This window comes from Bos javanicus, chromosome 19 (assembly GCF_032452875.1).
Source record: "Bos javanicus breed banteng chromosome 19, ARS-OSU_banteng_1.0, whole genome shotgun sequence".
NCBI lineage: Eukaryota > Metazoa > Chordata > Mammalia > Artiodactyla > Bovidae > Bos > Bos javanicus.
The window spans coordinates 16,452,505-16,476,047 of record NC_083886.1 but is presented as its reverse complement, the minus strand read 5'-3'; the positions used below and the strand labels follow the sequence as shown (position 1 = coordinate 16,476,047).

The 23,543-nt window shown below is 39.2% G+C and overlaps 1 protein-coding gene across 7 annotated transcripts in view; it reads right to left on the bottom strand.

The window, feature by feature from the left end:
• Positions 1-213: 213 nt before the first annotated feature.
• CCT6B (chaperonin containing TCP1 subunit 6B) overlaps positions 214-23,543 on the bottom strand; it is a 35,994-nt gene continuing 12,664 nt past the window's right edge. For 3 of the 7 annotated variants that reach the window (XM_061390383.1, XM_061390377.1, XM_061390381.1), the window contains 9 exons: positions 20,294-20,404; positions 19,973-20,132; positions 13,134-13,216; positions 12,538-12,634; positions 11,865-12,012; positions 4,715-4,848; positions 2,870-2,972; positions 893-965; positions 214-400 (listed from right to left, as the gene is read on the bottom strand). In XM_061390383.1, the coding sequence (XP_061246367.1) occupies positions 328-400; positions 893-965; positions 2,870-2,972; positions 4,715-4,848; positions 11,865-12,012; positions 12,538-12,634; positions 13,134-13,216; positions 19,973-20,132; positions 20,294-20,404 (982 nt within the window). In that variant the 3' untranslated portion in view covers positions 214-327. Of the gene's footprint in view, positions 401-892; positions 966-2,205; positions 2,299-2,869; positions 2,973-4,714; positions 4,849-11,864; positions 12,013-12,537; positions 12,635-13,133; positions 13,217-19,972; positions 20,133-20,293; positions 20,405-23,543 lie in introns of those variants that run through there. The other 4 variants (XM_061390379.1, XM_061390380.1, XM_061390382.1 and 1 more) reach the window with 4 other exon arrangements.

The following is a 23,543-nucleotide window of genomic DNA, read 5'->3' as shown; positions in this document are numbered from 1 at the left end:
ATTACAAAGGTTTTAGCAGATCTTGTGCCAGGAACTAGGGATAAAGAAAGACCAAATATGTTTTTCTTGTTATATCAAAATATCATACATACAATAAAGAGTAGGGAGTTAGAACTTGTAAGGGAAAACTATTTTCGTCAATATTTCTTTCCTATGAAAATATCTATGTTCTTTATACCTTGATGAAATACTTTTGAGACTTCTAAGACCAACAAATATAAACTGCATTTATTGTGTAAAAATTAAGAATGGCTCAGGCTCCCTAATGGGAATTGGATGTAAGATGTGTTAAGTCTCAGCTTCTAGAAGAGTTGATTTTGAACTCAGTCACCCTTTGAGAGAAGACATACCAGCTCGCATAATTTCGTCAACCAGGAGAATGTTGGTGGCAATCACAGTGCTGAGGGAAAAGACGACAGGGTGAGTAAAGCTCACCAACCCACTCTTACCTTTCCCCCCAGAAATCTCCAGCTACTAAAGGCACTTTGTTCTGCAATGATGTTGGTGTGAGATAAGACAAAGACATTATAAATAAAGACTCTTGTATTAAAATTCCATCTTCTTTGTTGATAAAGTAGAAGCCTAATTTTATATTCCAGCAAAACTGAGCTCATTTTTAGCACATCATTTGATTTTTTTCCCACTATGCATGTGGTACTATTTCAGTAAACTTCCTTCCTTTCTCTCTCAAATAAACAGTAATATTAACATTTCCTATAACTGACACAGTTAGACTTAAATGTAAAAGGGACTGGAAAATGACAGAAGCCAGTTTTAATAACTGGATACCATGCCTTTTCACCACTTTCCACTGTAGCGTGGCAAAAATAATAGAAAAATCTTAATATTAACAATTATGTCCCTAAAAGTCTTTCTCTTCTTATTAACTTACCAAGAGTGAAGAAGTTGTTTTTTCACGCAATAATTATCCCACACTCCTGCATCTGCTGCTACCATTGGCTCACCTGCAAAGCAAAAACAATTTCAATACTACAGTCTTGACATATTCTGTTAATATTGACTATATATTCTAGTATCTCATATACCACCAAAACTACTACTGTCAAGGTCACCAATGGCCTCCATGGTGTCGAATCCAAAGGTCGAGTCTCAGGCCTCATCTATCAGCAGCACTTAGCACAGCTGACTGCAGCCTCCTCACTGCTCTTTCTTCACTTGCCTTTCAGGATAGCACACTTGCCTGGTTTTTCTCCTCTGCACTAGTGGCTCCTTTACTGTCTGTTTTGCTGGTTCTTCCTCTTCCTCCTGAGCTCTTAATGTCGGAGTACCCAAAGGCTCAGTCCTAGATTCTTCTCTTCTCTCTCTATACTCACTCCCTAGGTGATCTCATCCAATCTACTGGATTTAAAACACATACACTCTGGGACTTCCCTGGTGGTCCAGTGGATAGGAATCTGCCTTGCAGGTGACAGGGATCTGATCCCTGGTCACAGAACTAAGATCCCACATGGCACGGAGCAACTAAGACCGAGTGCTGCGATGAAAGATCTCACCTGGTGCAACAAGACCCAAATTAAACAAAAGATCTAATGTTAAATACACACACACACTCTGATGACTCCCAAGTTTTCTCCTATCTGGGCCACCTTCCTGAGTGTCAAACTTGTATATCCAACTGTCTATTTTAAAGTCAACAGATACCTCAAACTTAGCCTTGTCGGAACTCAACGCTCACCTCTAGCCACAGCCTGCTCTACACAGTCTTCTCCAAAGCAGCCAATGCCAATGGCAATTCCTTTCAGTTGTTCAGTTGACTCTTCACCACAGAATAGCAAGAGTGATCCTTTTAAATACATTCACACCATGTCACACCTCTGCTCAAAATTGCTCCCTGTTCCACCACAGAAAGTCAGACTCCGCACACTGGTCCACACATCCTCCTGTGATCTGACCTTCTATCACCTCTCTCATCTCCCGTCTCCTCCTCAAAAAACACCAGACACTGGCTTTCCCGCCAGCTATTCCCTCTGCCTAGGACATTCTTTCCCTAGTTCCCACGTAGCTAATTTCCTAATTTTCTTTTACTTTGTTCAATAGGCATTCTCACTGAGGCTACTCTGATCACTCTCTTTAAATTAAAACACCCTCCCCATGCTCTTGTTCTAGCATCCACAATCATCCTTATACTGCTCCTTTATTTTTATCATATAATTTATTGCCTTTAAAAATGTTAAAGGTACTTACTTATTAAGGTTATCATTTACTGCCTATCTTTTCCTGCTGCAACATAAGCTCACAAGGGCAGGGACTTTTGTCTATTTCGTTCTGTGTGAATCCCTGGTCAAATAACAAGCACTCAATAACTATTGCTTAAATAAATGAATATCTGCTTTTAAGAAGTTCGAAAGTAAACTAAAGGCACCCATTCTTTAAATACAAAAGTCAGGGCTTCCCTGGTGGCTCAGTGGTAAATAATCTGCCTGCCATTGCAGGAGACCTGGGTTCCCTGCATCCGGGAAGATTCCACATGCCTCAGAGCAGCTAAGCTTGTGAGCCGTAACTATTGAGTCTGTGGTCTCAAGCCTGGAAGCCGCAACTACTGAGCCCATGTGTTGCAACTACTGAAGACTGAAAGCCCCAGGGCCTGTGCTCTGCAACAAGAGAAGCCACGACAATGAGAAGACCAGGCACCGCCAGAAGCGAGCAGCCCCTGGTCTTCACAACTATAGGGAAAAAAAAGCCCTCGCAGCAATGAAGACCCAGTACAGCCAAAGATAAATAAATAGATATAATTTTTTTAAAATATACAAAAGTCATCCACCTCCACATCCCCCCTTACTATAAATTCTGGGTCACTGTAGCATAACCTCTTTTTTATGAAGCAGCTAAGTTTTCCTCACTGTCTTACCTGTGTTCAGATCTATTCCAACAGGTTGTTTTGAATTTGAATGCTCAGCCTGAACTTTTACTAGTGTTTCCTGCAGGTCATAACCAGAATTCTGAGCAAGAACCTATACGAATAAAAATAATAATAAATATTTGGAATAGAATGTCTTCATATATATTAGAATATCAGATAAAAATAAGGCACTGCTTTCCAGTCTTGTGAAAACACACCCATAATGTAGTAGTCATCATCTTTTGAAGAATTTCATTCTTAATGTAAATTTAATTATTTTGTGTACCTAGTAATTATTATATTCACTTCAACATTTCCCCTATGTATATCACACTAAATTCTGAAGACATTAGAGTTTCCCCAACCCCAGCCTGCTAAATTAATTTCCCTCTGTTAAGGACTAAACCACCCACCCTGGCCAGGCATAAAAATAACCACTCGCATAAGTTGTTTCACAAAAGGACGTCCTGACAGAGAACAGGCAACTGACAAGGTGCCTCCAAGACCAATCAGAAGACTCTGGGAGGGGCTAAAAACAGGGACCACACCAGCCCACCATATGTCCTGACAATCTCCCAGAAACTCTCGGGCTAGAATCCATCTTGACTGAGACATGTGCACGCCCACCAGGAAAGGGCCCTGGGCTGGACCAAATAGGAGCACAAGCAAGATGACTGGCCGCAGACAACCTGGAAACTAACCCCGGCACCAGAGACCTGAGACTGTCAAGAGGAAGAGCAGTTCTCCTGGGTTCCCATACTCTGCTTTCTGCTTGATCACTCCTTCCCAAGATAGTCTTTTGCTTTGTCAGTACATGTGTCTCCTCGGACAATTCATTTCCCAGTATTAGACAAGGGCCCTTGAAGGAGTCCATCTCCATAACAACTCCTTGCAAAAGATTTTTTTTAATGGAAAGAAGTAGAAAGGTATTGTTGTTTGCTTGGTCCCTCTAGCCACACGGTTTCTGGTTTTTCCTGAGCATTTTCTAAAGGAAATCTGCTTATTTGTAACATATCTGTGCCCTTTGTTCACATGAGGAGTCATGACTTATAGCAACAGAGATGGAGACACCTGCACTGCAAGCCAAGTTCATTTCCAAGTGGTCCTAAACCAACAGCAGGTGAGTAGAAAGGTACCAATGTATACTCAAATTTACCAATGTGTAGCAACTACTACTGACTTTGCCTCTTCAGAGAAAGAAAACTACGGATATCTAATTCACAAAAATTCAACAAATTATGAATAATTTTAAAGCAGTTATCAAAGAGATTTTGCTAGTATTTTAGTAAGATGTTTTAAGTCATGGTAATAGTATATTTGAAATAGTTTTCTGTGTTTCCAAGTGGTTCACAAACAGATTAAGGGAAAGGGGGAAAAAAAGGTAGTTCTCCATCCTTCCATTGACACAGGAAAAAAAAAAACTGGTTTCTCTCCTTTTCTAGTACTGTATCTGGAAGTGCTAAACAGCCAAAAGTTCTCACTTCCCATAATTTAAAGTGCTCGTACTTTGGATACCACCAAAAAAATAAAGATCTACTCAAAATCTAGTTAAATTTTACATTCTAAACTTCTTCATTATGATTAATCATGAAGTATTTTTGAAAGAAATTTTTGGAGTTAACTTCAAATTTTGGAGCTCAGAGATGGAAGCAAAGTAGTAATTTGGCCATTTCATGAAACTCCTACAAGTATTCAGAGCTGTTATACTAAAAACTTCCCTGCTTCAGCTAAAACTATGTGGGGAAATAAAAGTAAACACCTGTCTTCCTACTCTACTGTGATACCTAATATTGGCAATTTAATTAGACATCTTATGTTCAACCAATTGTTCTTTGGCCATTAGGATAGTTGTACCTTAGGGATAATGAGTAAAGCATCAGCAAAAGCTTGGACTCCAAGACGAGCTCTTCCTTGTATCGTGTGCTTGTATGTAACTAGAGCTTCAGCTATTGCCACTTCAACAGCACCTGCTCCTGGAACAACACAACCTATTGGGGGGAAAAAATGATTGGCAAGACATACCACACAGAAGAAACAGAGGAAAATGCAACTAGATATTCATGTTCTGTTATCTTGCCTGCATCTAAAATGTATTTAAATACAGAGAGCAATAAAATAAGTCACACAGCTCAGTGATTACTTAGATGTCTTATGAAACATCCTAAAGTTATACATCATTAAATAATTAAGCACAGTACAGATGTGCTATGCCAAAGCCTTTGACTGTGTGGATCACAACAAACTGTGGAAAATTCTGAAAGAGATTGGAATACCAGACCGCTTGACCTGACTCCTGAGAAATCTGTATGCAGGCCAGGAAGCAACAGTTAGAACTGGACATTGGAACAACAGACTGGTTCCAAATTGGGAAAGGAGTACATCAAGGCTGTATACCGTCACCTTGCTTATTTAACTTATATGCAGAGTACACCATGAGAAATGCCAGGCTGGATGAAGCAGAAGCTGGAATCAAGACTGCTAGGAGAAATATCAGTAACCTCAGATAGGCAGATGACACCACTCTTGTGGCAGAAAGTGATGAAGAACTAAAGAGCCTCTTGATGAAAGTGAAAGAGGAGAGTGAAAAAGTTGGCTTAAAACTCAACATTCAGAAAACGAAGATCATAGCATCTGGTCCCATCACTTCATGGCAAATAGATGGGGAAACAGTGGAAACAGTGGCTAACTTTATTTTCTTGGGCTCCAAAATCACTGCAGATAATGACTGCAGCCATGAAATTAAAAGACACTTACTCCTTGGAAGGAAAGTTATGACCAACCTAGACAGCATATTAAAAAGCAGAGACATTACTTTGCCAACAAACATCCATCTAGTCAAAGCTATGGTTTTTCCATTAGTCAAGTATGGATGTGAGAGTTGGACTATAAAGAAAACTGAGGGCCAAAGACTTGATGCTTTTGAACTATGGTATTGGAGAAGACTCTTGAGTCCCTGGGACTGCAAGGAGATTCAGTCAGTCAATCCTAAAGGAAGTCAGTCCTGAATATTCATTGGAAGGACTGATGCTGAAGCTGAAGCTCCACTACTCTGGCCACCTGATTCAAAGAACTGACTCATTTGAAAAGACCCTGATGCTGGAAAAGATTGAAGGCAGGAGGAGAAGGGGACGACAGAGGATGAGATGGTTAGATGGCATCACCGACTCAATGGATGTGAGTCTGAATAAACTCCAGGAGTCCTGGCGTGCTGCAGTCCATGGGGTCGCAAAGAGTTGGACATGACTGAGTGACTGGACTGAACAGGTAACAGCTGGCTACAAACAGCTTATTTCATTGTTTATAATAACAGACATACCTTCATCCTTCTCCTTTATGACTACACTTAAAATGTAGTTACTTAAAATTTACTGTTGCAGACAACTAATAACAGCATTTGATTTGAAAAAAAATGCTAGGCCAACATAAACTGGCCATAGTTTTTGGTATGAAATTCTCAGAACTCAAGGAAGTATTTGCTTCCTTGTATAAGCAGACCCAAACTGTTTGAGAAAAAAATTAGGTGTTATTATTCTAAGGCAAAAGTTCTGGTTAAACACATCAATTTTCAGTTGAGGATATAACTCTTACACCTGCTGGTATGGTTTTATAAAGTTTATTTACTCTTCTTTGAATTAGTAAACTTGCTTTGGAATCATCCATGTTTAAAATAAACAACACAAAGAGAATCTCTCCTTTTATCCTACATCATTCTTTAATTACAACCCCCTTTCTCTGCTTCATTGTACAACATAACTGCTCAAGAGAATTATCTACCCACAAGGTAATTACAGCCTCACCTCCCATTCACACTTCTAAAAGCTCCTTGTTAAATACTGAATAAACACAAAAGAGTATTTACATGCATAAGATATAAAGAATAAACAAATAAATGTACCCATGTACCTACCACCCAGTTTAAGAAACAGAACATTACCAGTAGCTTTGAAAACTTCCCAGATCCCATTCTCCTATAAAAATACAACATACCAATATGTGTGGGAAGTTACTAAAGCAGTAACTGAAGAGAAATTTACATCACTAAAGACCCATATTAGAAAAGCACAAAGGTCTCAAACCAATGAAGAACAAATGAAAACTAATGTAAGCAGAAGAAGGAAAATAGTAAAGACCAAAGTGGAAATCAATGAAATAAAAATGATCCATGAAATGAAATGAGAACAGTGTAGAAATCTATCACTACAGATTCTATAGATATTAAAGGGATAATAAAGTAATATTACAAACAACTTAATGCCAGTAAATTTGAAAACAAAGATCAGGGGTTAGCAAACTTTCTGCAAAAGGCCAGGTAATATTTTAGGCTCTGTAGGCCATGCCATCTCTTCTGCAACTATTCGATTCTGCTGGCGTACCACAAAGTCACAGACAATACATAAACAAGCAGGGGCATCTATATTCCAATATAACTTTACCTACCAAAAATGGGCAGCAAATCAGATTTAGTTCATGGCAGTATGATCTTAACTTAGATGAAGTGGACAGATTTCTTGAAAGACACAAAGTACTAAAGCTCACTCAAGAAAAACAGACAACCTGAATAGTCCTGTATCTATAAAAGAGACTGAATTTGTGGTTAAAATCTTCCCATGAAGAAAACTCCAGGGCTTTCCTGGTGGCTCAGTGGTGAAGAGCCTGCCTGCCAATGCAGATGAGGGGATAGGGAATTCCCTGGCAGTCCAGTGGTTAGGACTTCGGTCACAGGTTCAATCCCTGTTGGGGAACTAAGATCCCTCAAGCCACAAGCTGTGGCCAAGAAAAAAACAAAGAATGGATAAATAAAATGTGGTATATATCTACAATGGAATATTATTCAGCCTTAAAAGGAAGGAAATTTTGAAACATGCTATTAATATAACATGGATGAGCCCTGAAGACATTATACTCAGCCAAGTAGCCATTGACAAGAGGACAGATACTGTATGATTCCATTCATATGAAGTACATAGAACAGTCAGATTCATAAAGACAGAATGTAGAATGGTGGTCTCCAGGAGCTTGGGAGAGAAGAGAATGGAAAGTTACTGCTTCATGGGTACAGAGTTTCAGTTTTGCAAGATGAAAGATGTTCTGTGATAGATGGTGGTAGAGACTGCACAAACCTAAGACTGACAGTTATAAAAGAAAAATTTTGTGACCTTGGGTAGATAAAGATTTTTTAGATATCACCCAAAAGCATATTCCATGAAAGAAAAATTGATAAATTATACATCATCAAAATTAGATTTCTTCTTTGAAATACACTGTTCAGAGAATAACAGAACAAACTATAGAGTAGCAGAAAATATTTACAGATCATATATCTGAAAAGGTATTTGTATCCAGAATATACAAAGAACTCTCAAGCTCAACAATAAGAAAACAAACAACCCAATTTTTAAAAGGGCAAAAGATTTGAACAGAAACTTCACCAAAGATATGGATAGCAAGTAAGCACATGAAAAGATGCTTAACATCAATGATCATTAAGAAAATGCAAATTACAATTACAGTTTGGTTTTTTAAATTTTAGAATGGCTAAAGTTAACATGACTGACCATACCCAGTACTGTTGGTAAGGATGCAGAACAACCAATAGGAATGTAAAACAGTACATGACAAAACAGTTGAGCAATTTCTAAAAAGTTAAACATAGCGTTGCTTTCCTAGCTATTTACCCAGGGCAAATGAAAGCATATGTCCATACAAAGACTTGTATACAAATGTTCATAACAACTTTATTTGCTATAGCCAAGAACTATAAACAACCAAATGTTCATCAATAGGTGAATCTGATGAAATAAACTGTAGTATATTCATATAATGGAATACTATCTAGCAATAAAATGAATGAACTCTGATCAACATAATAATATTAATTAATTTACAATAATTATGTTGAGTAAAAGAAGCCAAGCAAAAAAAAAAAAAAAGAATACATTGTGTATTATTCCACTCATACAAGATTCTAAAAAATGCAAACTAATCTATAGCAACAGAAAGCTGACTTCCTGTTGCACCCAGGAGGTTGCCTACGGGCAGGGTGACACAGGGAGAGGAGGAAGGAAGGATGACCAAGGGGCAATGAGGTAACTTTTCGGGGTGATAAATATATTCATTGTCTTGACTGAGGGGACTGTTTCATGGCTGTATACTTTAAACATGTGTAGTTCATAATATGTCAATTACCTAGATAAATTATTTCTTAAAAAACTAAGAAGTTGAAGTGATTTTTTAAAATAGTCCATTTTTCTTTGTATTCTAAAGCCTAAGAACCAGGTTGAACTACCAAAGCCTTCATGCTGAATCATATGTTTGTCTTCTTTAAAAAATACTACTGCTGCTGCTACTGCTGCTAAGTCACCTCAGTCGTGTCCGACTCTGTGTGACCCCATAGACGGCAGCCCACCAGGCTCCCCCATCCCTGGGATTCTCCAGGCAAGAACACTGGAGTGGGTTGCCATTTCCTTCTCCAGTGCATGAAAGTGAAAAGTGAAAGTGAAGTCACTCAGTCGTGTCCAACTCTTAGCGGCCCCGTGGACTGCAGCCTACCAGGCTCCTCCATCCATGGAATTTTCCAGGCAAGAGTACTGGAGTGGGGGGCCATTGCCTTCTCCAAATACTACTACTAGCTTTCATCAAAAGTGACTATAAGAAGTAGGCTCTCATACCAACTCCCATATTTTTTCAATTTAGGAACTGCTGTGATTTCTCCTTTTCAATAATGAAAACTATATATCTGATTGTATCTCTATGTTCTGGCAGATTAAATATTACAGTGACTATTATGTTTGCTATATCCATATTCTATTTTCCTAGGTTCTAATTTTCCATCTCCACTTCTGTTTCACCATTATTTCACATTTATGTTTTTGCTTATCAGACAAATCTGATGTGTTGTTTACAGAGTTACTCTATTTTTTGAGATACAATTCACACACCATAAAATTCAGCCCTTTACACTGGTGCAGTGGTTAAGACTCTACACTTCCGCCACAGGGGGCGTGGGCCCAATCCCTGGTTAGGGAATCCCAGATTCCGTGCTATGCAGCCAAAAAAAAAAGTGTACTTCCCAGTAGTTTCCAGTATATTCACATGACTGTGCAGCCATCACCATTCTAATCCCAAAATACTTTCCTAAAAATACCCTGTACCCACTAGCAATCATTCCCTATTTCCTCTTCCCCCAGCCCCTGACAATCACAACTGCTAATCTACTTTTATGGCTTTGCCTTTTCTGGAATCATATAACACACAGACTTTTGTGCCTAGATTCTTTTACATTATAGAATGTTTTCAAGGTCATCAATATTGTAGCATATATCAGTATTTATTCCTTTATAATACTCCATTGTACAGACATACCACATTTTATTTATCTATTCATCAGCTAATGGATATTTGGATTTTTCCACTGGCTGGCTACTGTAAACATTCATGTGTATTTTTGGTGTGCACATACATTTTTACCTCACTTGTATGCACATCTAAGAGCTGATGTGCTGGTCATAGTGTAACTCTACATTTAATCTTTGAGGAACTGCCTGTTTTCCAACAGTTTCTACCAGCAACGTATAAAGGTTCCAATTTCTCCACATTTTCATCAATGTTCATTATTGTCCAGGTTTTTGATTACTGCCATCCTAATCACCATGAAACCGTATCTCTTGGTGGTCTTGATTTTCATTTCCCTAATGAATAATGATGTTGAGCATTTTTTCATGATGTGTTTACTATTCTCACACAGTATGTTATTGAAAATCTAACCCTAACTCTTTTTAGAAGGAAGCTGGTAATAAATTATCAATAAATATTCTTTCCTAATCTTTCTTAAAATTATACTGCACTGAGGAAATGGAATGGGTCCTAAGCTGTAAAAGCATTTTTATAGTTTTAAAAATAAATTTCTAAAAATAAAAAATGATACTACAATATTAAATCAGTTCTTTCACTTAATAAATAGAAGTTAATTAAAAAGGCAGCATACTATTAAGAATATTTCAGTACGTCCCTGGTGGTCCAGTGGATAAGATCTGCCTGCCATTGCAGGGGACATGGGTTCCAACCCTGGCCCGGAAAGATTCCACATGCTCCGAAGCAACTAAACCCATACGTCACTGAGTCCGTGCTCTAGAGCCTGGGAGCCGCAACTGCGGAGCCACAACTACTGGAGCTGCAAGCTCCAGGGTCCATGTGCCACAACTACTGAACCTGTGCGCCTGCAGCCTGTGTTCCACAACAGGAGAGGCCAACACCCGAGAAGCCCCGTGCACCACAGGGAAGAGTAGCCCCTGCTCGCTACAACCAGACAAAGACCCAGCACAGTCAAAAATTTTTTTTTAATTAAATGAACCATAGAAAAGACTATCCTGAAGGAGAAAACTTCACTATAAACAGTCTGAAGTGAAATAAGAGAATTCAAAAGCAGAGACATTACTTTGCCAACAAACATCCGTCTAGTCAAGGCTATGGTTTTTCCAGTGGTCATGTATGGATGTGAGAGTTGGACTGTGAAGAAAGCTGAGCACCGAAGAACTGATGCTTTTGAACTGTGGTGTTGGAGAAGACTCTTGGGAGTCCCTTGGACTGCAAGGAGATCCAACCAGTCCATTCTGAAGGAGATCAGCCCTGGGTGTTCTTTGGAAGGAATGATGCTAAAGCTGAAACTCCAGTACTTTGGCCACCTCATGTGAAAGAGTTGACTCATTGGAAAAGACTCTGATTCTGGGAGGGATTGGGGGCAGGAGGAGAAGGGGACAACAGAGGATGAGATGGCTGGATGGCATCACTGACTCAATGGACGTGAGTCTGAGTGAACTCTGGGAGCTGATGATGGACAGGGAGGCCTGGCGTGCTGCAATTCATGGGGTCGCAAAGAGTCGGACACGACTGAGTGACTGAACTGAACTGAATCATTCATATCTTTTAAAATACTATGCATCCCATAATAGATTATTACTATTTTAAAAATATGCGAATTTTGTATCTATCACAAAAAAGAGCTTACCATCTTCAATGGCATTTTTGATGGCACGAAGTCCATCCCTTACAGCATCCTTGATTTGTGTGAGAGTATGCTTATTTGGTCCCTTAACCAACAAGGTGACAGAGCGAGGGTTAATGCAGTCCTCAATAAAAGTGTACTTTTCCTCACCCTAAAGGGTAATACAAGGAGATATAACTTTAATACATAAAGCCATTATGAAATCAAGACCTAGCTGATACTATCAGAATCCAAACTTTATATGAATTTTTCTTATCAAGTATAACTAAATGTGGACTTCCCTGATGGCTTAGCAGGTAAAGAATCTGCCTGCGATGCAAGAGTCACAGGAAACATGGGTCCCATCCCTGAGTTGGGACGATCCCCTGGAGGAAGGCATGGCAACCCACTCTAGTATTCCTGGAAAATCCCATGGACATTGGAGCCTGGCGGGCTGAGGTCCACAGGGTCACAAAGAGTCGAATACAACTGAAGCAACTGAGCACATCACAGAGCATTGACCAAATATGTGCTGAAACAGTTAAGTTATATTTGAACTATTAACAAACATTTAGAAAGATAAACTGCAAGATGTATCCTGTGGATTCTCATAACATAAAATGTGAATTTAAAAGTTTAGTTTTTTTTTTTAAAGTTTGCTGTTCACATTATAACCACTGCCCACAGAAATACTCACTAATGTGCACTCATATACAAGACCAGCATGTCCCAAGCAATCTACACTGAGGTCTTCAACAGAATTCACAGCCACTCCACCACAAGCAAGAGAGAGTCTGAAATTACATATATGACATCACAGCTTTGGTTATGAAAAGTATACAGACTAATTTGTTAAAAGTGAAAAAGATAATCTAACACAGAAGACTGCATTGTCATTATATTGTATTATTTTCAAATCTGTTTTAAGAAGATGAAAACCTTCTGAGGATCTCATGAAAAAAAGTTGAGATGTATTAACAATCTTGATTTTTAACACTTCCATTATTTACTGAAACTATGAACAAAATTTGAAATGTGTATGCTACTATTTGATGGTTGGATGGCATCACCGACTCAATGGACATGAGTTTGGGTAAACTCCAGGAGTTGGTGATGGACAGGGAGGCCTGGCATGTTGCAGTCCATGGGATCAAAAAGAGTCAGAGGCAACTGAACTGAACTGAATGTTACTTTTTGTTCAACAACATTGACATAAAAGCTAAAAGAACACACAGGATAGTTTCAATTTAATCTATAAAAAAACTTAAGATACATAATTATCAGCAAGCTTACCTTTCCATGTTTCTTCTTTTTGCTCTACGAAGAGCTAAAATGCCATGTTTTGCAAGAGCATCTAAGGAAAATGGATCAATTCCCTATAATCAAATTAGCATAAAAGTTATAAGCATGTTTTAAGCCAATAGTTCTCAAACTTTTTGGTCTCAACACTGCTTCACAATCTTAAAATTATTAAGAACCCAAAGAGCTTTCGTTTATGTGATCTGTATCTATAATACTTATCATAAGTTAAAATTATAACATGGAAAAAAAGGAAAAAAAAGATGGTGGAGTAGAAGGACGTGCACTCATCTTCTCCTGCGAGAACTCCAAAATTACAACTCGCTGCTGAACAACCATCAACAGCAGAATGTAAGACCCCACCAAAAGAAGATACCCCACATCCAAGGGCAAAGGCGAAGCCCCAGCAAGATGGTAGGAGGGGCGAAATCACGTTTAGAATCAAACCCCACACACACCAGATATGCTCTGAGGGCTCAAATAAAACCTCTGTGCATCCCAGGAGACCCCACAGAGACTGAGCCTGCCTTTGAGTGTTTGAGTGTCTCCTGCAGGGGTACAGGTCAGCAGTGGCCTGCCGCAGGGGCAGGAGCTCTGGGTGCAGCCTGGGTATTGCATAAGCCCTCTTGGAAGAGATCGCCATTAACCCCACCATAGAGTTGCCAGAACTTACACAAGACTGGGATAAAGACTCTAGGAGGGCACAAACAAAACCTTGTGTGCACCAGGACCCAGGAGAAAGGAGCAGTGACCCCACAAGAGACTGACTCAGACTTGCCCTGAGTGTCCAGGAGTCACCAGCAGAGGGATGGGCTGGCGGTGGTCTACTGCAGGGGCGGGGGCGGGGAGTGCAGCAGAGCCTCCACCAGATCTTTTGAAGGAGATTTGCCGTCATTATCATTATCTTTATTACCTCCACCATAGTTTGGCCTCAGGGAGGTAACACAGCCCCGCCCATCAATAGAAATTGGATTAAAGATTTACTGAGCACAGCACATCACAATAAGACCAGTTTCCCCTTCAGTCTCTCCCATCAGGAAGCTTCCATCCTTCTCCATCAGAGAGCAGAAAGAATGAAAACCACAATCACAGAAAATTAACCAAACTGATCACATGGACCACAGCCTTGTCTAACTCAATGAAACTATGAGCCATGCCATGTAGGGCCAACCAAGATGGATGGGTCATAGTGGAGAGTTCTGACAAAAAGTGGTCCACTGGAGAAGGGAATGGCAAACCACTTCAGTATTCTTGCCTTGAGAACCACATGAACAGTATGAAAAGGCAAAAAGATAAGACACTGAAAGATGAACTCCCCAGATCGGTAGGTATCCAATAGGCTACTGGAGATCAGTGGAGAAATAACTCGAGAAAGAATGAAATGACGAAGCCAAAGCAAAAACAACACCCAGCTGAGGATGTGACTGGTGATGGAAATAAAGTCTGATGCTGTAAAGAGCAGTGTTGCATAGGAACCTGGAATGTTAGGTCCATGAACCAAGGTAAATTAGAAGTAGTCAAACAGGAGATGGCAAGAGTGAACATTGACATTTTAGGAATCAATGAATTAAAATGGACTGAAATGAGTGAATGTAACTCAGATGACCATGATATCTACTACCGTGGGCAAGACTCCCATAGAAGAAATGGAGTAGCCCTAATAGTTAACAAAAGAGTCCAAAATGCAGTACTTGGATGCAATCTCAAAAACAACAGGATGATCTCTGTTCGTTTCCAAGGCAAACCATTCAATATCACAGTAATCCAAGTCTATGCCCTGACCAGTAATGCTGAAGAAGCTGAAGTTGAATGGTTCTGTTAGTTCTAGTTCTGTTAGTTCTAGTTCTGTTAGTTCTAGACATTCTAGACCTTCTAGAACTAACACCAAAAAAAGATGTCCTTTTCATTATAGGGGACTGGAATGCAAAAGTAGGAAGTCAAGAAACACCTGGACTAACAGGCAAATTTGGCCTTGGAGTACAAACTGAAGCAGGGCAAAGGCGGACAGGGTTTTGCCAAGAGAACTCACTGGTCATAGCAAACACCCTCTTCCAACAACATAAGAGAAGACTCTACACATGAACATCACCAGAGGGTCACTACCGAAATCAGACTGATTTTATTCTTTGCAGCCAAAGATGGAGAAGTTCTGTACAGTCAGCAAAACAAGACCGGGAGCTTGTGGCTCAGATCATGAACTCCTTATTGCCACATTCAGACTTTAATTGAAGAAAGTAGGGAAAACCACTAGGACCATTCAGGTATGGCCTAAATCAAATCCCTTATGATTATACAGTGGAAGTGACAGACAAATTCAAGGAATTAGATCTGATAGACAGAGTGCCTGAAGAACTATGGACAGAGGTTCATGATATTGTACAGGAGGCAGTGATCAAGATCATCCCCCAAGAAAAAAAAAAAAAGATCATCCCCCAGAAAAACAAATGCAAAAAGGCAAAATGGTTGTCTAAGGAGGTCTTACAAATAGCTGAAAAAAGAAGAGTAGCGAAAAGCAAAGGAGAAAAGGAAAGATATACCCATTTGAATGCAGAGTTCCAAGGAACAGCAAGGAGAGATAAGAAAGCCTTCCTCAGCGATCAATGCAAAGAAATAGAGGAAAACAACAGAATGGGGAAGAGATCTCTTCAAGAAAATTAGAGCTACCAAGGGAACATTTCATGCAAAGATGGGCACAATAAAGGACAGAAATGATATGTATCTAACTGAAGCAGAAGATATTAAGAAGAGGTGGCAAGAACACACAGAAGAAATATACAAAAAAGATCTCATGACCCAGATAACCACGATGGTGTGATCACTCACCTAGAACCAGACATCCTGGAATGCAAAGTCAAGTGGGCCTTAGGAAGCATCACTACGAACAAAGCTAGTGGAGGGGATGGAATTCCAGTTGAGCTATTTCAAATCCTGAAAGATGATTCTGTGAAAGTGCTACACTCAATACGCCAGCAAATCTGGAAAACTCAGCAGTGGCCACAGGATGAGAAAAGGTCAGTTTTCATTCCAATCCCAAAGAAAGGCAATGCCAAAGAATGTTCAAACTCCCACACAGTTGCACTCATCTCACACGCTAGCAAAGTAATGCTCAAAACTCTCCAAGCCAAGCTTCAGCAATACATGAACCATGAACTTCCAGATGTTCAAGCTGGTTTTAGAAAAGGCAGAGGAACCAGAGATCAAATTGCCAACATCCGCTGGATCATCAAAAAAGCAAGAGAGCTCCAGAAAAACATCTACTTCTGTTTTATTGACTACACCAAAGCCTTTGTGTGGATCACAACAAACTGTGGAAAATTCTTCAAGAGATGGGAATACCAGACCACCTGACCTGCCTCCTGAGAAATCTGTATGCAGGTCAAGAAGCAACAGTCAGAACTGGACATGGAACAACAGACTGATTCCAAATCAGGAAAGGAGTACGTCAAGGTTGTATACTGTCATCCTGCTTATTTAACTTATATGCAGAGTACATCATGCGAAATGCCAGGCTGGATGAAGCACGAGCTGGAATCAAGACTGCCCGGAGGAATATCAATAACCTCAGATATGCAGATGACACCACTCTTATGGCACAGAGTGAAGAAGAACTAAAGAGCCTCTTGATGAAAGTGAAAGGACAGTGAAAAAGTTGGCTTAAAATTCAACATTCATAAAACTAAGATCATGACATCCGGTCCCATCACGTCATGGCAAACAGATGGGGAAACAATGGTAACAGTGACAGACTTTATTTTTTGGGGCTCCAAAATCACTGTGGATGGTGACTGCAGCCATGAAATTAAAAGACACTGCTCCTTGGAAGACAAGTTATGACCAACCTAGACAGCATATCAAAAAGCAGAGATTACTTTGCCAACAAAGGTCCATCTAGTCAAGGCTATGGTTTTTCCAGTAGTCATGTATGGATGTGAGAGTTGGACTATAAAGAAAGCTGAGCACCGAAGAATTGATGCTTTTGAACTGTGGCATTGGAGAACTCTCTTTAGAGTCCCTTGGACTGCAAAGAGATCCAAGCAGTCAATCCTAAAGGAGATCAGTTCTGAATATTCATTGGAAGTACTGATGCTAAAGCTGAAGCTCCAATATTTTGGCCACCTGATGGGAAGAACTGACTCATTGGAAAAGACCCTAATGCTGGGAAAGATTGAAGGTGGGAGGGGAAGGGGACGACAGGATGAGATGGTTGGATGGCATCAGTTACTCGACGGACATGAGTTTGTGTAAGCTTCAGGAGTTGGTGATGGACAGAGAAGCCTGCAGTCCATGGGGTTGCAAACAGTCCTACATGACTGAGAGACTGAACTTAACTCACTAAAGTTAAAATTGACATTTCTGCAATATTTATTAATCCCTTTAAAATAAAATCATTCAGTTCAGGTCAGTCACTAGAAGCCTCTCAAGAGTCTTCTCTAGCACCACAGTTCAAAGGCACCAATTTTCAGGGCTCAGCCTTCTTCATGGTCCAACTCTCACACCCATACATGACTATTGGAAAAGCCATAGCTTTGACTACATGGACCTTTGTTAGCAAAGTGATGTCTCTACTTTTCAAGATGCTTTCTAGGTTGGTCAGAGCTTTCCTTTCAAGGAGTAAGCATCTTTTAATTTCATGGCTGCAGTCACCATCCACAGTGACTTTTGGAGTCCAAGAAAATAAAATCTGTCACTGCTTCCATTGTTTCCCCATCTATTTCCCATGAAGTGATGGAACTGGATGTCATGATCTTAGTTTTCTGAATGTTGAGTTTTAAGCCAGCTTTTTCACTCTCCTCTTTCACCCTCGTCAAGAGGGTCTTTATGCCCTCTTCACTTTCTGCCATTAGAGAGATATCATCTGCATATCTGAGGTTGTTGATATTTTTCCTGGAAATCTTGATTCCAGCTGGTGATTCATCCAGCCTGGTATTTTGCATGATGTACTCTGCATATAAGTTAAATAAACAGGGTGATATTACACAGCTATGTCGTACTCACCAAATTTGAACCAGTCTGTTGTTCCATGTAAGGTTCTAACTGTCGCTTCTTGAATCACATACAGGTTTCTCAGGAGACAGGTAAGGTGGTCTGGTGTTCCCATCTCTTTAAGAATTTTCATGGTTATACAACATCAAAAATATCACATTTGCTAATGTCATCACTAACATTATCAGAAAAGTCTTTCAAGTATTGGAAAACTGTCAAGCTCAAAGTGACAGATACAAATTTTCCAAAATTCTAACTTTTGTTTGAAAGCTCAAATGTTATTATTGCCAATACATACTGTCTATTGTTTCCTTGAAGTGGCAAGACTGTTTCAGTCATTTTTGAGAAAAACCTACCAAATACCCATGTCTAAATAACCATCCTGTCAGTCATTCTTTCAAGTAAAAATGGCATTCCATGAAAAAAGTGGCTATGTTAGCTTGCAACTCAATTACACAAGAGCTTTAAGACCCTTATTTTGATACATAGCAGAAGTATTTTGTCCATACCTCAAATTTTGTGACATAGAATTATAAAAGGATACATCCACTTTGGGTATATTTCCAGAAAACAGTAATTCAAAAAAAAACATGCACCTCAATGTTCACAGCAGCACTATTTACAACAGCCAAGACATGGTGGCAACCCTAATGCCCATCAACAGATGAATGGAGAAAACTGCTATATATATATACAATGAAATATTACTCAGCCATAAAAAAGAATGAAATACTGCCATCTGTAGCAACATGGATGGATCAAAAGAATTTTACATTCAGTGAAATAAGTTAGAGAAAGACAAACACTATATGATACCACTTATATGTGGAAGCTAAAAAGTAATACAAATGAATGTATGTGCAAAACAGAAACAGATTCACAGATGTAGAAAACAAACCTGTAGTTCCCAAAGGGGAAAGAGAAAGCAGGGGGGGAACACATCAGGGTATGGGATGGGCACATACAAGCTGCTGTACATAAAACAGATAGGGTTTCCCCAGTGGTTCAGCAGTAAAGAATCTGCCTGCCAGTGCAGGAGACAGGAGTTCGACCTCTGATCCAGGAAGATCCCGCAGGCCATGGGCTAACTCCCATATGCCAGAACATCTAAGCCTGTGTGCCACAACTACTGAGCCTGTGCTCTAGAGCCCCTGCGCCACAACAAGAGAAGCCACCAGTGAGAAACGTGTGCACTGCAACTGAAAAAAGAAAAGCCCAACGAAGACCCAGCACAGCCAAAAATAAAAATAATTCTTTAAGTTTTTAAAAAATAGATAAGCCTTCTTTTATATTTTTTATCTTTTATATATATCAACAAGGATATACTGTATAGCACAGGGATGTACCTATTATCTTATAATAAACTATAATGGAGTATAATCTGCAAGAATCAGGCAGGTTCTTTACCATCTGAGCTATCAGGGAAGCCCATTATGCTGTACACCTGAAATTAATACAGTGTTGTAAACCAACTATACTTCAATTAAAAAATAAAAGGTGCAATTTCAAGGATCAAAATTTGATAAAATTATTAAGTTTTCCCATTTCATCAAAACATTCTTAAATGAAACTGCCCTTTTTGTATGTCGGGTGATGTGGCAATAGAGAATACGATGACTAGTACAGTTTGGTGCTACAGCTATGATTTGTTCTCAGGTGCCAGTGGTTTTACCTATCGCTGCTTTGCATCATCCTTGCACACATCAACACAATGTAAAAGGCATTATTATTACTATTATGAAAACAGTTTTGACCTCACAGATATGCCCTAACATGGGGCCCACAAACCACACTTGGCAAAACACTGAGGAACATTTACAAACAGTGAAAAATCTAAACTTTTTTCTTACCTTTTGATTAATGACAACAAATCCTTTATTAGACTGAGCACAGACTTTGTCTTTCAAGTCTATTATTTTTTGTACTCTGTCTTCAATAAATTTTCTTTCTGCTTTTACCAATTTCTCTTTCTCTTCTGCAGTCTTATAAAAGAAACCAGAGCTCACCTCACTAGAAGATTAATAAAGACAAGCTAGTAAAGGTAAGGCAGGGAAAAACAGGAAAGAAGAAAGGGTTTATATTAAACATTTGGTAGGTAAAAATAGGGGCTAAAAAACACTTTTAGAAAAAAAACAATTTCAAAGGATACAAAGAGTAACTGGGACACTTACGTTTTTTCATATTCTAGCGATACATTACAGGTAAGGATAAATGCATCATCTACTCGTTTCTTCATATCTGGATGGCGGGCGCCATGATCCAGAACTAACCCTTTGATCAACCTAGTAAAAATATGCACTGTTTCTTATTTTGAATATACACTGTAAATTTAGTATAAAATTAAATTATACTTTTAAAGTGGTAACAGAACTGCCATAGCAATTGTTACACACTATTGCCTTACACCAGCTTTAAACCCAACACATAATTCATAAAATTAGAAAAAAGAACCTATTTTAACACAGTGTGACTGTGAAGTGACAATGAAAAGTCAATCCAGAATTATTCTTTAAATTATGTGCCTCAAACATGTGACACAGCTGATCAAGTAATGAAAGGGAGACACACAATGAGTTTCTAAAGAACATTTGTTCAAACTAATTATATGGAATAACTAAAAACTGTTAACCTAAATGTCCAACAATAGGACATTGTTCAGCACACAAGGACTTGACTATTGGCTAGTCATGAAAACCATGTAATAACAGGGAAAAAATATTTACAGGGGTAGCTATATTTATAAGCAGAGAATGACAAATTACCTATAAAGTATGATTATCACTATTCTTAATAAGCTTCTTGGCATTGAAAAGGAAAAACAGAAGAAAACTAAGAGTAGGGTTATGCTTGGGTGGTAGGAACAGAGATAATTGGCGGGGGGAGGGAGCGGGGGGCTTTTTTCCTGTTTTCCAAATGACCTTTCAAGAGGAAATATTTCTATAACTTTCAAAAATTCATTTACACCCAACTAGGAAATGCATTTCTACTTATGAATCTCTTATAACCAATATTTGTTATTCATTAATGTAAAGACGTGATTTTTTTAAATAGTTGAACATAATTATAGGGAAGTTTACAAAATTTTCTTCTAACTGGATTACTCCAACTCCTAACTGAATGTGAAGACATTTTATTTAGGAAGAAGGAAAGAAACTACATGTTCAGTATTCTTCATTCTTCAAGTCTCCTTCACTCTTCCACTGCTTCTCACTCTCAGCAAGTGACTTTGCTTGAGAAAATAAACACTCTGTCCCATCACGACCTCTACCAGCACTTGAACCTCAAGCTCCTATGAACAGAAATGAACTGCCCATGCTCCCTCCTCTCTAAGGTCGACCCCCCAACCTGTGGACTGAATTCCATTTCCCCTCTCAGCTTCTGCAACTGTCCCCTCTTCCCTCCCATCAACTGTTCTGCCTCCACAAGCATCCTCATCAGGGTAATTCTCATCTTTAAAACAAACAATGATTCCCCTTCGACCCCATTCCCACGTTCCGTTCCAGCTACTGTGCCACTTCTCTGCTCCCCGTTAGAGCTAACTCCTCTGAGTTGTCAGTATTTGCATCCTCACTTCTTTCCACACCATTCTCTCTTGAGCCCGCCTTCAATCTGACTCTCACACTCACCCCTTAAACATTCTCCAAATCTAATGGCCAATTAGTTCGTAACTTGCTCAAACTGTCAACAGCAGGTTATTTGCTCCTTCTTGAAACACTTTATTCTCTTAGCTCCTGCAATACTGCTCTTTCCTGGCTCTCCTCCTTTCTCACTGACCACCCTTTTTCAGTCTCCTTTGTTCAGTCCTCCTCATCTTCTCAGTTTCTAAACACTGCAGTTTTCAGGGCTCAATCTTTAAACTTCCTCTTTTCTCTATCTTTATCACTTTCCAGATGATCTAATTAACTCTCAGAGCTTTCAGTCATCCATACACCAATGACTCCCAAATAAATATTTCCAGTCCAGACCTCTATCCTGAATGCCTGACACCTCCCTCCAAATCCCTACTCAGCATCTCCACATGGACATCTAATAGGCACCTAAAACATAACAGTCCCCAAACTAAGCTCTTGATTTATTGCCTCACACCTGCTCCTTCCCAAGAAATGGCATCTCTGCTTTTCCAGCTGCTCATTCAGAACCCAAGAGACATCTTGAATCCTCTGCTTCTGTCACATTCTGTGTGGAACCATCAACAAATCCCGGGGCTCCTTTTTTCTAAGTGTACCCTGATGCAAACCTTTTTTCATCTCTCCCCTGTATTACAGCAGATTCCTAACAGATCTCCTGCCTCTGCCTTTGCACTGCACTCCCTGCTCCACAGTGTCCTTGCCACAGAACAACCACGGAGATTCTTCTCAAACAGAAACAAAGAACTTCTTGCCCTCAGCAATTGTACTTTGGACCAATTTTACTACCAAAAACAACTAAAAATGCTGGATTAAAAACAACAACAACCCTTAAAAACACTGGAGAGCCACAAAACAGTACAGAGCCACAAAAGTTTTCTTTTCAAAACTGAAAACAAAATAGAAACTCCAGAGGGTAACTAGAAAACTGCAGGTACTCACCCTAAAGTCATCTCACAATTCAAGCATATCTGAACTTTGATCTTATAATGAGAGGGAGAAAGAATTAAAAGCTCAAGGATTATCCAAAGTAAAGAGTTTCGTAGAAGACTCTTTTCACATTAAGTGAACTTCAAAGGCTACATACTCAGGGTATAAACCAGCAGCCCTCATGTGAACTTGTAGTTAGAATTTGCAACAACTGGATATTCAATAAAAACCTCAAGCTGTGGCTTTAGTTTAAAGTAGTCTCTGGGCTTCTTGCAGCAGCAAACTCAAATCCTCTTTGTACAAAGGCGCTTCAGCCTAGGTCTCAAATTATTTCTACAAATACTTTTTTCAACACAATCAATGGCACACACTGGAAACAACGCACAATGAGTGAGGACCAACAAAATACAGTAAACAACAGAAACAGAAAAGACAAAACTTTAAATATTGTAATACTAAACGTGAGCTATATGTTTAAAGAAGTGAAAAGTAAGTTTGAAAAGATCTGCGGGGAACAGGAAACCATACAAAATGAGAAGAAGGACAAACCAAACAAAACTTCTATAAATATGTAAAAACACCCACACGTATATTGAAAATAAAGTACTTACAGATAAAATACAACATCTGAATTGGCTTCAAAATAATCCAAATTTGGGGCAAAAGAAAGGAAAGAGAAGTACAGAAAGAAAGGGAAGGGGGCATATAAGGTAAAAATAAGACGAACCATATATTAAAAATTGATAAAGATGAGTGACAGATATGTGGGAGTTCATTCACTATTCTATTCTACTTTTGTATGTGTTTAGACTATTCCATAATAGAATGTTTAAAATGAGTCAAGTCCAAAATCAACAAGGTGCTA